The sequence below is a fragment of the Dreissena polymorpha genome, chromosome 7, assembly GCF_020536995.1.
Source record: "Dreissena polymorpha isolate Duluth1 chromosome 7, UMN_Dpol_1.0, whole genome shotgun sequence".
Taxonomy (NCBI): domain Eukaryota; kingdom Metazoa; phylum Mollusca; class Bivalvia; order Myida; family Dreissenidae; genus Dreissena; species Dreissena polymorpha.
The window spans coordinates 69,970,234-69,984,171 of NC_068361.1; the positions used below are offsets into that span (position 1 = coordinate 69,970,234).

The 13,938-nt window shown below is 35.7% G+C and overlaps 1 protein-coding gene across 1 annotated transcript in view; it reads right to left on the minus strand.

Moving 5' to 3' along the window:
* LOC127839805 (uncharacterized) overlaps window positions 1–13,938 on the minus strand; it is a 34,858-nt gene that overhangs the window by 1,927 nt on the left and 18,993 nt on the right. Inside the window, exons 3-4 of the mRNA XM_052368191.1 lie at window positions 7,365–7,629; window positions 227–1,662 (exon numbers count right to left, since the gene is read on the minus strand). Of these exons, the coding sequence (XP_052224151.1) occupies window positions 227–1,662; window positions 7,365–7,629 (1,701 nt within the window). The remainder of the gene's footprint in view (window positions 1–226; window positions 1,663–7,364; window positions 7,630–13,938) is intronic.

The window sequence follows — 13,938 nt, forward strand, 5'->3', positions numbered from 1 at the left end:
TCAGGACTAAACTTTTCAGCTTGCGACACAATGATAGGTCAATCTTTATATGAGATGCAGACTCGTCATTTGCAGGTGACATTCGTTTGTTCTGGTCGTCAACATTCATGGAAATGACATTTTTTGCGTTATTTGTCCAAATCCTATGAAGGTCGTTGGTGTATGTTTGCTGATCGAATTTGAAGATACTTAGTCTAAGTAAAGCTTCATTATGTCCGTTTGCAACAGCTTCTCTGTGTCCTGCCAGTATGATTGATTGACTCAAAGCATTGCGTTCATCCATCATGCTTGATAGCTTTTCCGCACACGTTACATCTAGTCCACACAGGAATATAAACACCTGTGATATGTCGCGATATGCTTCCCTTTGGCGGTTAAGATAAACAGAAATAACGCCATCAACGAGATCGGTATTGCGGGAAATATGATAAGCAGCGAGGAATTCCTGCATGCTCAAGTGGATAAACGAAAATGAAGATGACGGTCGCAGTAAAGCAGCGTTTCGTGCTGACGACAAAATTCCGGATTGTAATGCAAATTCCTTTTGCTCTTGTTCATCCAACTTAAATTGTCGTAATTCGCTTATACTAAACACTAGTGAATTTTCCTTTGTATTTACAAACAACAAATGAAATGCTAATTCGGCTAGGCGATTTAGGGCATCTATATTTGGCTGTATGTATTGAGTCTCTGTGAAGCATGAAGACGGGGGATGTTCAAATGTACGCATTTCACTGTTCGCTTTCTTAAAAAGACTTTCCAGTAAGAGAATGTATATTTCACACTTAGAGCCTTTGAGTTCTATTCCCTCTGCAAATGAACAAACAATTGCAGAGAGCATCATGGGTGATGCCAGTAAATTGTCGAGCTTCTGTTTCGCTATGTAATGCTTAAATGCTGAGCATTTTAATTCAAGATCATCCTTATCTACCAAGCGGCCCAGTATTAATCTGCTGAGCTCAAATGGCTTGTTTACTCCTTCCAATTGCACCGACGTGTATCTGTCCAAATGCGTAATTTTTAATTCAGCCAATTTCCAAGGTCGTGTTGAAAATAACATCACACATTTGCTGTGATCTACTACCAATGTCGGTAGGTTGTGATGATCTCCTGGTCCGGTCCACTCATCTAGACCATCAAGTAGTATCAAGCATTGTTCACGTTTCATGATCTCATTCACTAGTTTGTACGCCTTCTCACGGTCTTCCTGAGAGTAAATCGAGTCTATTATTTGTTGTTTAATCAAAGTATATACGTCAAATTGTTTTACCGAATTTCTCAATGTAATATGGAAAACAAACACAAAGCTTTGCAAAACGTCGATATCACTAAAGAAAAGTGAACTGTTATCAGATGCACTAATATTATGCGGTTCTCCACACCAGTCCAGGGCTAACTTGGATAGGAATGTAGTTTTTCCAGACCCCGCCTCACCTTGAAGAAATATTCGTCGGTTAACATTGTAATCTGTTAAAAACACACCCTTGTACTGCGTAACCTGTTTGTCTGTTTTCTTAAAAACACCTTTGTCCTCGAACATTTGAACAATTTTCGGCGGCATATAAACATCTCCTAATTTTTCATGTTTGTAGTCATTTAATGGAGATATGGTAACGTGATTTAAGGTGTCCCTGTAAAGCTTCTTCGTACGTTCGATCAGTTCTGAAATCAAAACGTTACATATTAATTATAAGTATTAGAAGTAGTAGCATATGCTTTTTACCATGAAGCTTATTTTTTACACCATGACTAAGTTGCAAACTCGGCCCTGTTATCATTAACAATCTTCATGAAGATTGAACATTACATGTGGGCTCTAGAGTGTTCAAAGGCTTTGTTTTCTTTAATTTTGATTCTACATCATCGTGACATGACCCATGTTCGAACTTAGCAGAACTGTAGTTAGAACATTTGTTCTTAACATTTGGAAAGTATCATTGAACCATACTTAATTAAATATATTACTAACAAATGGGCGCATGCTTCTTACAACTACTCAACAGTCGGCTCATGTTTAAACCAGAGCTGTCAGAGGACAGCGCGCTCGACTATTTGAGTGCATGACAGTATAACATAAGCCATAATGGGGAAATTGTTCATATTCAATAAGGTCATGGTCGTATAGTCATATTGTAAGTGGAAGAGGACCATAATTGAAACATATTGATCGCTTATGTTGTAAAGAAGTCGTACTTTATAGATGATTCTGAGTTCAGGTATATTTTCCACAATTTATTGAACATTTGTAAAGCCATAAAACAAACTAATACAATTTTATTTCAAGTTTGTTAGCAATAGCTTGTGTGGGATGGTTAGACGGTCCTTCAAAAATGCAATAAATAAATATTTAGTTTTTTACCATGTTTCAAAGAAAAAAACACCTTTTTTGTGGGGGGAGAGAGGGGGTATAATGTGGGTTGCGGTCATTTATTAAATGATCATTCAAAAATATTGTATGCCAGGTAAGTGTTGTTTTGTCAAAGTATGAATCAAATCTGATCATAAACAAGGGCTGTTTGTAAAACATGCATGCCCCCCATATGGGCTGTCCGTTGTAGTGGCAGCCATTGTGTGAATACGATTTTTGTCACTGTGACCTTGACCTTCGACCTAGTGACCTGAAAAACAATAGGGGTCATCTGCGGGTCACGATCAATGCACCTATGAAGTGTCATGATCCTAGGCAAAAGCGTTATTGAGTTATCATCCGATAATCATTTTACTATTTCGGGTCACCGTGACCTTGACCTTTGACCTTGTGACCTCAAAATAAATATTGGTCATCTGCAAGTCATGATCAATCTACCTATGAAGTTTCATGATCCTAGGCGTATGCGTTCTTGAGTTATCATCCGAAAACCATTTTACTATTTCGGAACACCGTGACCTTGACCTTTGACCTAGTGACCTAAAAATAGATAGGGGTCATCTGCGAGTCATGATCAATCTACCCATGAAGTTTCATGATCCTAGGCGTATGCGTTCTTGAGTTATCATCCGGAAACCATTTTTACTATTTCGGGTCACCGTGACCTTGACCTTTGACCTAGTGACCTTAAAATCAATAGGGGTCATCTGCAAGTCATGATCAATCTACCCATGAAGTTTCATGATCCTAGGCCCAAGCGTTCTTGAGTTATCGTCTGACACCACCTGGTGGACGGACCGACAGACCGACCGACCGACAGACCGACATGAGCAAAGCAATATACCCCCTCTTCTTCGAAGGGGGGCATAATGAAGAAGTTATGGCAATTTAATTAAAATGTATTAATTTGACCTTGTGAGTAACGGTCAAGGTCAAATTCAACAGTACCCTCATGATAGTAAGAAAGTCTTTGACGTTTGAATGCAATAGCCTTGATACTTTAGAAGTAAAGTGCATCTAAACACAAACGCAATATTCAAAGTTACTAAGACGGAAAAAGGGCCATAATTGCGTTAAAATGTCAACCAGAGTAATGCAACTTGCCCTTACAGTCCCCTTACGATAGTTAGCGAGTTTTCCAAGTCTGAAAGCAATAGCTATGATACTTTAGGAGTAAAATGGACAAAAAAACAAAACTTAACCAAATGGTAAATTATCTTAATATAAAAGGGGCCATAAATCAAAATGCCAGTCAGAGTTATATAACTTTGCCTGCACAGTCCCTTTATGATAGTTAAAACATTGTTGCAAGTATAAGTCCCCTTATGATAGTTAAAAAAATTGTTGCAAGCATAAGCTTTGATAATTTAGGAATAAAGAGAACCTAAACAAAACAATTCACAAAATGTTCAATTTTCTAAGTATAAAAAGGGAACATAATTCTTATAAAATGCTTGATACAGTTGTCTTCTCGTGTTTATAGATTGGGGTCTTTTTTGTAAAGAAGTATGCAAAATATGAAAGCAATATGACAAGGTACATAGAAAATATTTGATTTGGTGCGCAAACTTTAACATAGATTTATCAATGATATGCATATTCTAAGTAGAAAAAGGGCCATAATTCTTACAAAATGCTTGGTACAGTGTTCTCCTCTTGTTTATTGATTGGGGTCATGTTGGTAAAGAAGTATGCACAATATGAAATAAATATGTCAAAAGGGACATTGAACATATTTGAGGTGGTACGCACTCTTTAACATAGATTTATCAATAATATGCATATTCTAAGTGAAAAAGGGCCAACATTCTTACAAAATGCTTGATGCAGTTGTCTGCTCTTGTTTATAGGTTGGGGTCATGCTGGTTAAGAAGTTTGCAAAATATAAAAGCAATATGTCAAGGGACATGGAACATATTCGAGGTGATACGCAAACTTTAACATTCCAATGCTCACGCAGACTCTCACGAAGACGCCGACGCCGGGGTGAGTAGGATAGCTCCATTATATATATTTTATAGATAATATTCGAGCTAAAAATGTTCACAGTTATTTCCATATATTTTATATACGCCTGAAGGAGAAACAAATGTTACTGTAATATAAAGAAGTTAAACTATTTAATAAGTAAGCATATTATCGTGCATGTAGTCTACTTATAGCTGTTATGAGAACATTTATTGTTTAACTTAACGGTACACAATAAGTTTGACTGGTTTTATCATTTGCATTCGCATTTAAATGGTGGTAAGGTTTATATCAAGCGTGTGACATATTATTTGAAAAGCAACACATATATATCGTAGTGTGTTTTCAATTGGTTTGCCAGTCCATTAAAAAAGTTCTTTTTAATTTTGTACAAGTGTGCGATGCTTCAACACTGAACATATTGAAATACTATTGCCAGAGTTTTGCTAGACAGTCAACATATTCTTGTGGTTGCATGTTGTTAATATGATCAAATGATTACACAATTGTGCTCAAGACAGGCATTTGTGCGGGAAATAGTACTTTACTTTACTCAAGTAAGTAACTCAGTAATATCATATTGAATTACGTGAGTTACATAAAGTAACAGTTTTTTTTAAATAAAATATACGCTAAATATCGGCCATTTTCCCAAGGCGTAGATTTTTTCCGAAACGAAACATTTTTCCTAAATATTTCCCTAAAATTTAACAATAAAATACACCACGTTTCGAAATACAATTTTAGATTTACAATGATATTTTAACACTTCTTTTACAGGAAACAAATCAATGCGCATGTGTACAATGACAATAAGTTCCAACATTTAATAACAAACAGTCCGTGATGTCGCCAAATTACAGCAGACTTAAAACAAATTTGGCGAATGAAGTCTGACATACAGGGCTCGAATTACTTTTTTGTTTCAACTCGCAAAAAATTGCGAGTTGTTAAAATTTTAACTCGCATTTTTTCTATCCAACTCGCAATACATCTTTCCATAAAGCATGCATACTTTGGTAGATCTTAACTCGAAAAATAAAGCCCTGAACTTGTAGTGATACTGTGCTAACAGATAACACAAAGAACTAGGTTTATTTTCGCCACAAAAAAGCTCGTTATTTTTTTAGTAGACAACATTTTAAAGTAACGTGACTACTGTTAGGAAAATAGTGGGCAGCGTTTTGAACTCCGGTCACGTCCAGTGTACAAGGTTTACTCGCGAATAAAGTTTTCTATTTCATGTTAGCTATTGTGCTTCTCACATTTTAATTCTAACTGAGCCGGTCGTTAATTTCTGTGGGTTTATGTTTTTCTCCGAAATATATCGAGTACGATAAAGGCATTATTTACATATCCAGAAACAATTATGCCCCAGAGACGTGCCGAGAAACGAGCATCAACAGAGACATAAACCCTCACAGACAAACCGGCCAGATTGATATCCCTTGCAAAGTATGTTGTTTACAGATTTGGAACTGTCACATTATAAACTTACAATATTATGATCGACGGAAAAGACCTTAGATAGACCACTGTATCCTCCCGTTCTTCAGACGATTATTTTTTGGAAATCTGCTTATTTGTTTGTTTTTTCCCAACTCACAAAAAATGGCGAGTACCTCAATTGTGTACTCGCATTTTAGACCTGTTTGCGAGTGTTTAATTCGAGCCCTGTGACATATATGTTTTATGTTGGTATGCACCGATTTGTCGACAATTTGTTAAACATTCAATTAACTAACGATGTATACTGAGAATGACAATACATATTAAAACACATGATGAATTATCCGTAGTATGCATTTGCAGTTATTGATAGGCAAATAAAGCACTCTTGGACGTAACCAACTCGACCGTCAACCGAGTCGAGTGATTTTTGTGTTGGTCGAGTACAAATTCCAAGCCGGTAGCCCTATCGGTCGAGTGCATTTTTTCGTGTCCGAACTTAGTAACATGTCCGAAATAGATTCATTTAGACGCTTATTCAAAACTGCATTTGTTTTTTTAATTGAGCGTTCATTGATTAGACGCTTATCGAACAGTGTTGTAAGTAAATCTCGCGAGATGCTATAACTATTATTACTACTGGGTGGAGAATATGCTGCGATACATTTATTGTATTGTCTTTTATGCGTTATTTTGAGGGCGCAACGCAAACATATCAACTGCAAAATGAGAATGAAGGTTGCAACAAAAATTATGTACAGTCAATGAAACGAAAATTGCAACCGTTATGGCAGAATAATCAGTCATGGCTTTGTTTTGATGTCTCCAAGTATTGGGGAATTTGATTCTGAGCTAGCATTGCTGACTGGCTGTCTGGTAAGTGCATTTCATACCTAATGTAAGCAAACAACATGCAATTAAATATCATGCCCTAACTTACGAGTATAGTTTTTAACAGATAAAGTTAATCTGTCAAGGAACGAATCTTACATTAAATTCAAATGTGTTATCATACTGCATTTTAGATGCTGGTACAATCGGCGACAAAGCAGATGTGGCCTAGGCAATGGAACTACTGCTACACAAGTCGTTTTATAAGAAGACACAGAAGTTAGGGCAGAAAGTTACCTTCTTGTTCTACTTTTTATGCACAGGTATTATTGCTAGTTTGACATTGCATTTACTTATTCGGATATTTGAGTGGAAAATTCATATCATCTTATAACATTTTTTTTTTGTTTTCACGCCGCCTTTAAGAGCATAACTGATATGTCAGACCTGGATGTCGGTGACTCAGACAATGACCATGAAGGAATGGAGATGTCTGGAGACCTTGTGTTAAATTTTTTGTCAGACATTAACTGTGAATAAAACAGAATCAAGTGTTTATTTGTTCAATATTTATTGTTCTATGTTGCTTCAATGCAAACATAGTTACAAATGTAACAGAATTAAATCTTTTATTTCGGGCTAGTTAAAATTGATTCGGGCTAGTGAAATTTCCAAGTTGGTAGCCCGGCTGGGCTAGTGCCTAAAATTAATGCCAAGACTGATAAAGTTAAGTTAAAGTAAGAAATACCTTTACACGATTGCTCATAGGTCGATTCAACCGTCTTGCTCACATGTTCATCTATTGCATTTGTACATTTTGCAGTGTGCTCATCAAGTTCCTGTTTACATTTGTCCGTATGTGCATTGAGATCCTTTCTACACTGTTCAAGATGCATCTTCATCTCATCCAGAGCTTTATCAGCAATGTGTTCAACTGTCTTAAGTGTATCTTGAGCAGCCTTTAGTAGATGAATCATCTCCTCCGTGGTTATCCTCAATGTATCCCGTTCCAGCTGTGTTGTAAACAAACTAATGTTTCAACTGCAAAAAACTGGTATTTATCATTCAACAACTGTTTCATAAAACCAGTATTTATTACTTAACTTTATAATATTAGACGAGAATGTGTTCAATTTGTTCGCCCCATACAAGCTGAGCCTTGCCAATAATGCTCGAAACTCGCCTTATACGAGAAAAAGGCGACCAATATGGAAAAACACACCCAATATGGAAAAAGGTCGGCCAATACGACATTCAGCCATTCAGAAACCAGGAAAAACTCTGACTTATATGAGAATGTAAAATTTCGACAATTTTGGACGCCAATTTAAAGTTTTATGATTTGTTTTGGTGCAAATGTTTAAATCCTTAAAATTTTTATATTGCAATTTACTAAAAGCACTCAGCCCTAATATATTCAGCTCCCTTTTTCAACAATATCAATAGTGCAGTGTAACCACAACAGTTAGGTTCAATATTTGAGCATATGTACAAAGATAACAACTTTGAATATGTTCAAGCTGCAATGAGCGCCGAAAGCAAAACTTATTCGACATCATGGGAGGATTAACACATTACAAATGCAATTTCTAATTGCAACTAGAGCTTTGTGACACAGAATATTTTGCATGTTGTCTTCACAAAAAACAGCGGGCACCATGCTCAATGTTGACCCCGTGACCTTGTTTTTGACCCGGCATAGCCAATGTTCGAACTTGACCTACATATCATCTAGATACAACTTCTGACCAAGTGTGGTAAAGATCGGATTACAACTACTTGAATTAGAGAGCGGGCACCTTGCTGAATGTGTAAAACGTACTAAGTGATCCCATGGCCTAGTATTTTATCTGGCATGAGCCATGTTCGAACTTGGCCTTAAGATCATTTAAATACAACTTCTGACAATGTTGGTGAAGATCAGATGAACACTACTTGAATAAGAGAGCAGACACCATGCTGATGTTTAACACGCACCAAATGACCCTATTACCTAGTTTTTTTACCCGGCATTCCCCATATTTAAACTTGACCTAGACATCATCTTGATTTAACTTCTGAACAAGTTTGGTGAAGATCGGATGAAAACTACATGAATTAGAGAGCAGACACCATGCTCAATGTTTAAAACACACCAATTGACTCCGTGACCTAGTTTTTGACATACCATGACCCATGTTCGAACTTGACCTAGACATCATCGAGCTACAACTCCTGACTAAGTTTAATGAGGCTCGGGTGGGAACTACTTGAATTAGAGAGCGGACACCATGATCAATGTTAAAATCGCACTAAGTGACCCCCTGGCCTAGTTTTTGACCCAGCATGACCCATATTTAAACTTGTCCTAGACCTTATCTAGATACAACATCTGACCAAGATTGGTGAAGATCAGACAAAACAACTTGAATTAAAGAGCGGACACTTAATAAGGACCGACCGACCGACAGACCGACCGACCAACCGACCGACAGACAAGCTCAGTCCTGTATACCTCCAAAACTTCGTTTGTCGGGGTATAATAAGTAAGTTTTTAATCCGTATTGTCTTTCTGAGTTGTATTAAAAACAAAGGTTGTGGATCCAGTGTGGCCGGAATGTTATTTAGGTAAATTTTGCATAATTTCGCGACCTGTCAAATTTTGTTCCTGCATAATGTAATGTCTTGAAGGCAACTTTCGTCATATACTAAGTTTAAATGTTATTGTTCCTATGCTTTATCAGTGATATCGCCTTCATATTACAATATTTATATAGTAATAATTATTATTCTGAAATTAAATGCATGGAACATTTGTTTCCTCTTGCAACAACATTAAATTTTCGTTTTAAATTAACAAGATTATCTCTTAAAAGGTATTTTGGTGTACATGTACATAACATTTTCAAAGCATTTTGCATGGGAATATAAACAGGGAAAAAGTTGTATAGAACAGAAATTTCACTATTTTTCAAAACTTCATACTTCATTTAATAGCAAAAACCTGTAATTAAAAAGTTGAATTCAAGCTTTTCTTGATGAATAATATTATAAAGTTAATTAATAAAATTGTCATTAATTAGTTGAATTCATATTGGCTTTGTTATTGAGCTTCAGACAACCGCATTGTCCTTCGGCCTGCAGCTCAATAACAAAGCCAATATATATTCAACTAATTAATAGCATTATAGTAAAACTGTATGATGAAGTATTAATAAATATAATTCGTTTAATTCACGTTTGCAACTCAAAGAAGCTTTATGTATCAGTAACTGTTTATAAAATTATGTGATACGTTAATTATCAGTTAAGCCGATGTGATTTATGTCGGATTTAATATCTGGTAAAACACAAATAGCAATTGACGATAAAGCGGAAAAATCGAGTCGTTTAATTACACTAGTGAGGGACACTCATAACGATGGGAAGGAAATAAATTGCCCACGTTTAATTATACATTTAAACCTAATCCTTTTTTGTAATGGACCAATATGGCAACTATAGTTTATTTGATATCGTAAAATTACGTTACTTACATTTCGTCTTGTTTTGAATTCCCGATGAAAATTAATCATATATATAATTTATAATGTTTAATTATTGTATTAAATAAAACATGTCAGCACAAATTGTTTGTCAAGACTTTAGAGAGATGGGTATGCGCATGTGAATGTACTAATATTATTTTGTATACTATTCTTGTTTTAATGAACATAAACAAATAAACACCAAAATATCGCCCAATTGGTGCAAAAAGGTACCATATGTCTTCTTATTTCAATGGTACATTGTACCTTTTTGCACTAAAGGGGGCGATATAATGTAGACTGTCACGACAGTGATTTGTGGTAACAAAGAGTTTGTCATAGCGAGCTACAGTGGAAAAAAACTCCTGTAGTATCAGATCGACGTTTACATTTTATTCACCGCAGATGATCACGTTAATACTCGCGGACCAAGTTTTTTCAGGGTTTTGCAGATATTCCACGATTGTATGAGTGTAATGTAATGTTGGTGGCATACGCATCCGGCGCTTCATGCGAGTCATGATCAATGCACCTATGAAGTTTCATGATTCTTGGCCTTAGCGTTCTTGAGTTATTATCCAGAAACCATTTTACTATTTCGGGTCACCGTGACCTTGACCTTTGACCTAGTGAACTCAAAATCAATCGGGTTCATCTGCGAGTCATGATCAATGTACCTATGAAGTTTCATGATCCTAGGCCTAAGCGTTCTTGAGTTATCATCCGGAAACCATATGGCGGACGGACCGACGGACGGACCCACGAATGATACATTGTGTGTCTAATAATTTGTGGGACTATCAAAATCGTATTGTGGGTGTTTTCATTTTTGTTTCTAACGAATGATACATTGTGTGTTTTTCAGACTTCTGTGTCTATTTCACTATGTGTCTTTTCATCCAAATAAATTGTGGGATCATATTATGTCAAATAAAGAGTTACAACTCCACTGAAAAACTATGTATTTAACACAAACACCAACAAATGACACATATGTTAGATATGTTCAATAAAAACATATTGTATCAAATAACTGTCACGAATGCATATTTTTATAAATGTAAACTACCAGTAATACAATCAAGTATTTGCAATCTATGCTAGTGCTCTAAAGAAACAATAAAACACTTACTCTTTGAATGTAGAAAATTCTACAATTGTAATCACTTTCCCCAAAACTTAAGCAAAAGGAATATTGACATAAGTTTCATTTATCATGTCAAAAATATTATAAATGAAATGATCCGCATTGTGCATCAAATTGCGCTTAACCACAACTAACTGGATTCACACATTAAAAATGGCAACATTTCATAATGTAATTTCTTCTCTTTCTCACTTTAGCCATACAAAACCACATAAAGCATCGCACACAAAGACCATGGTTACCCACCAATTCAACATACATTCAGGTACATTTACACAACATGACTTAAAACTACACATTTTTTATTTTTCAGAGGTGTATGTAAAGACATATAGTAGATATTTTCCTGCAAGGTAAAATGGTCAAAAGTAATGTGCATCATTGGTCTATTTAAAACAATGTTGCAAACCAGTAAATGACAAAATGCAGGCATACTGGAATAACTTTAATAGCATAAGATTAACAAAATGGATGTGGGATGTCACTAATATGAACCTAACATCAATTATTGTGGGTCATCAAAGAAAGATATAATTAAAATGTTACTGACACAAACATGACCTTATTCTTAAACTAAAATATCCGTTTCTGTAGGAAGAGTATAAAGATTAGTAAATATCAGATTTAACTATGTTTGCAAATGGATTTTACTGCAGCAGAACTAAATGGAACAAAATAAAAGAATTAAAAACGAGGGCTGTCCGAGGACAGCGCTGGTCAACTTTTTCTGAATACTTGTCACATATTTGCTCAGATCACATGCTTATTTTCAATATGTTCAAGTTATTACAGAGTGTAATCTCAGATCACACGTACTTTTCAGTACATTGAAGTTTTGTAATTTAAGCTTTTGTAATGAAAAACTAACATTGACAAATACAAATAACATTTTCCCAAAGTTATTTGTGATTTATAAAAAAAAATTAACCACAGCAAATGCCGCGGTGGGTACAATAGCTCTCATTTTCTTTAAAAAGTTGAGCTTAACGACACCTAGGGAAAGTCAAACAAATATTGAAATTGAATGTCGTATTCTTCTACAGACTCAGTATAAATCCTATCTACAACATGTATAGACAGTTAATATGTATAAAATATATCTCCATTTACCTATAAACACACGTGACATGAACTTCAGAACTAGATGCCTGTCGAGCCCAGTGTCAATAAAAGAAAGTTGGTATCCTGTTTGCACACAGACACAATTAATAATTAAAAAACTGACAAAAACCAACAAGAAATATTTGTTTAAAATGTGTCAATGCATAAGGGAGATACAGACCGGACAAGGTGTATACTGCTAATTTTTGACCTTTGAACTCTTATATCGACTTGAGCGACTATATGTGAGGCAATCAGAAGCCTGTTTATGAAAACGACGAGCCAATGAACACCAAGCTTTCTAATCGAGGCATGCCCGTACACCCGCGTGTTGGACATGTGGCTTTTTTGTGTAGTGGGATTTTCAAACTCGCAGAACCCATACAACATATTTATAATTGACGATATTTGAAGTGTGACCTTGACCTTTGAGCTAGAGACCTGGATCTTTCGTGTTGCACACCGGCTCATGGTGTTGAACAATTATGCCAAGTTATTTAAAAAAAAGTGTCAATGCATAAGGGAGATACAGACCGGACAAGGTGTATAATGCTAATTTTTTACCTTTGAACTCTTATATCGACTTGAGCGACTATATCTGAGGCAATCAGAAGCCTGTTTATGAAAACGACGAGCCAATGAACACCAGGCTTTCTAATCGACGCATGCGCGTACACCCGGGTGGTGGACATGTGGCTTTTTGTGTAGTGGGACTTTCAAACTCGCAGAACCCATACAACGGATTTATATTTGACGATATTTGAAGTGTGACCTTGAACTTTGAGCTAGAGACCTGGATCTTTTGTGTTGCACAGCGGCTCATGGTGTTTTACAATTATGCCAAGTTATTTATAAAAAAGTGTCGATGCATAAGAGCGATACAACCTGGACAAGCAATCCTGACCGAAAACCTAACCCAACTAACATACAGACACGCAAGTGCCATTGTGGTAACTGTATCGAGCTCACTGCCAGAGGCATGACAAAAATTATTCCAATCATACTGGTAAACATTTCCATCAGAAAAAACTAATTGTCAGTGTTTTATTCAACTGCCTCGTCCTTTTTAAATATTACAAACCAGTAACTGTAAAACAAAAAACATGCTTAGGATGTGTGCATATGTATTTTGTAATAACAATTTCAAACTAAAAATGTCTAGACAACTCTTTCTTAAGACAAAGTTTCCTTAAGATTTGTCAAACTTAATATTATCTTTTTAAAAAATGGATCAAAAATGTGTCTTATAGCATATTTACAATTATTTTTGTAAATTGTTGCACACATTCTAGCTTTTGGACCCACATGACCCAGATTCCATATTGGTCTTGCAAAAACATTTTCTTCAAGTTTGGACCATACATATGACAGCTTAAGTTGCATATTATTAGCAACTTTTGGAAAGGACACACAATCTCTTTTTTTTAATATCAAAAACAACAGGAGAAAAAAGAATCTATTTTGAACAAGATGTGTTTGACAAACACAATGTCCCACTATATGATGTTTGACCTTGAAGGATGACCTTGATCTTGACCCTTCACCACTCAAAATGTGCAGCTCCATAA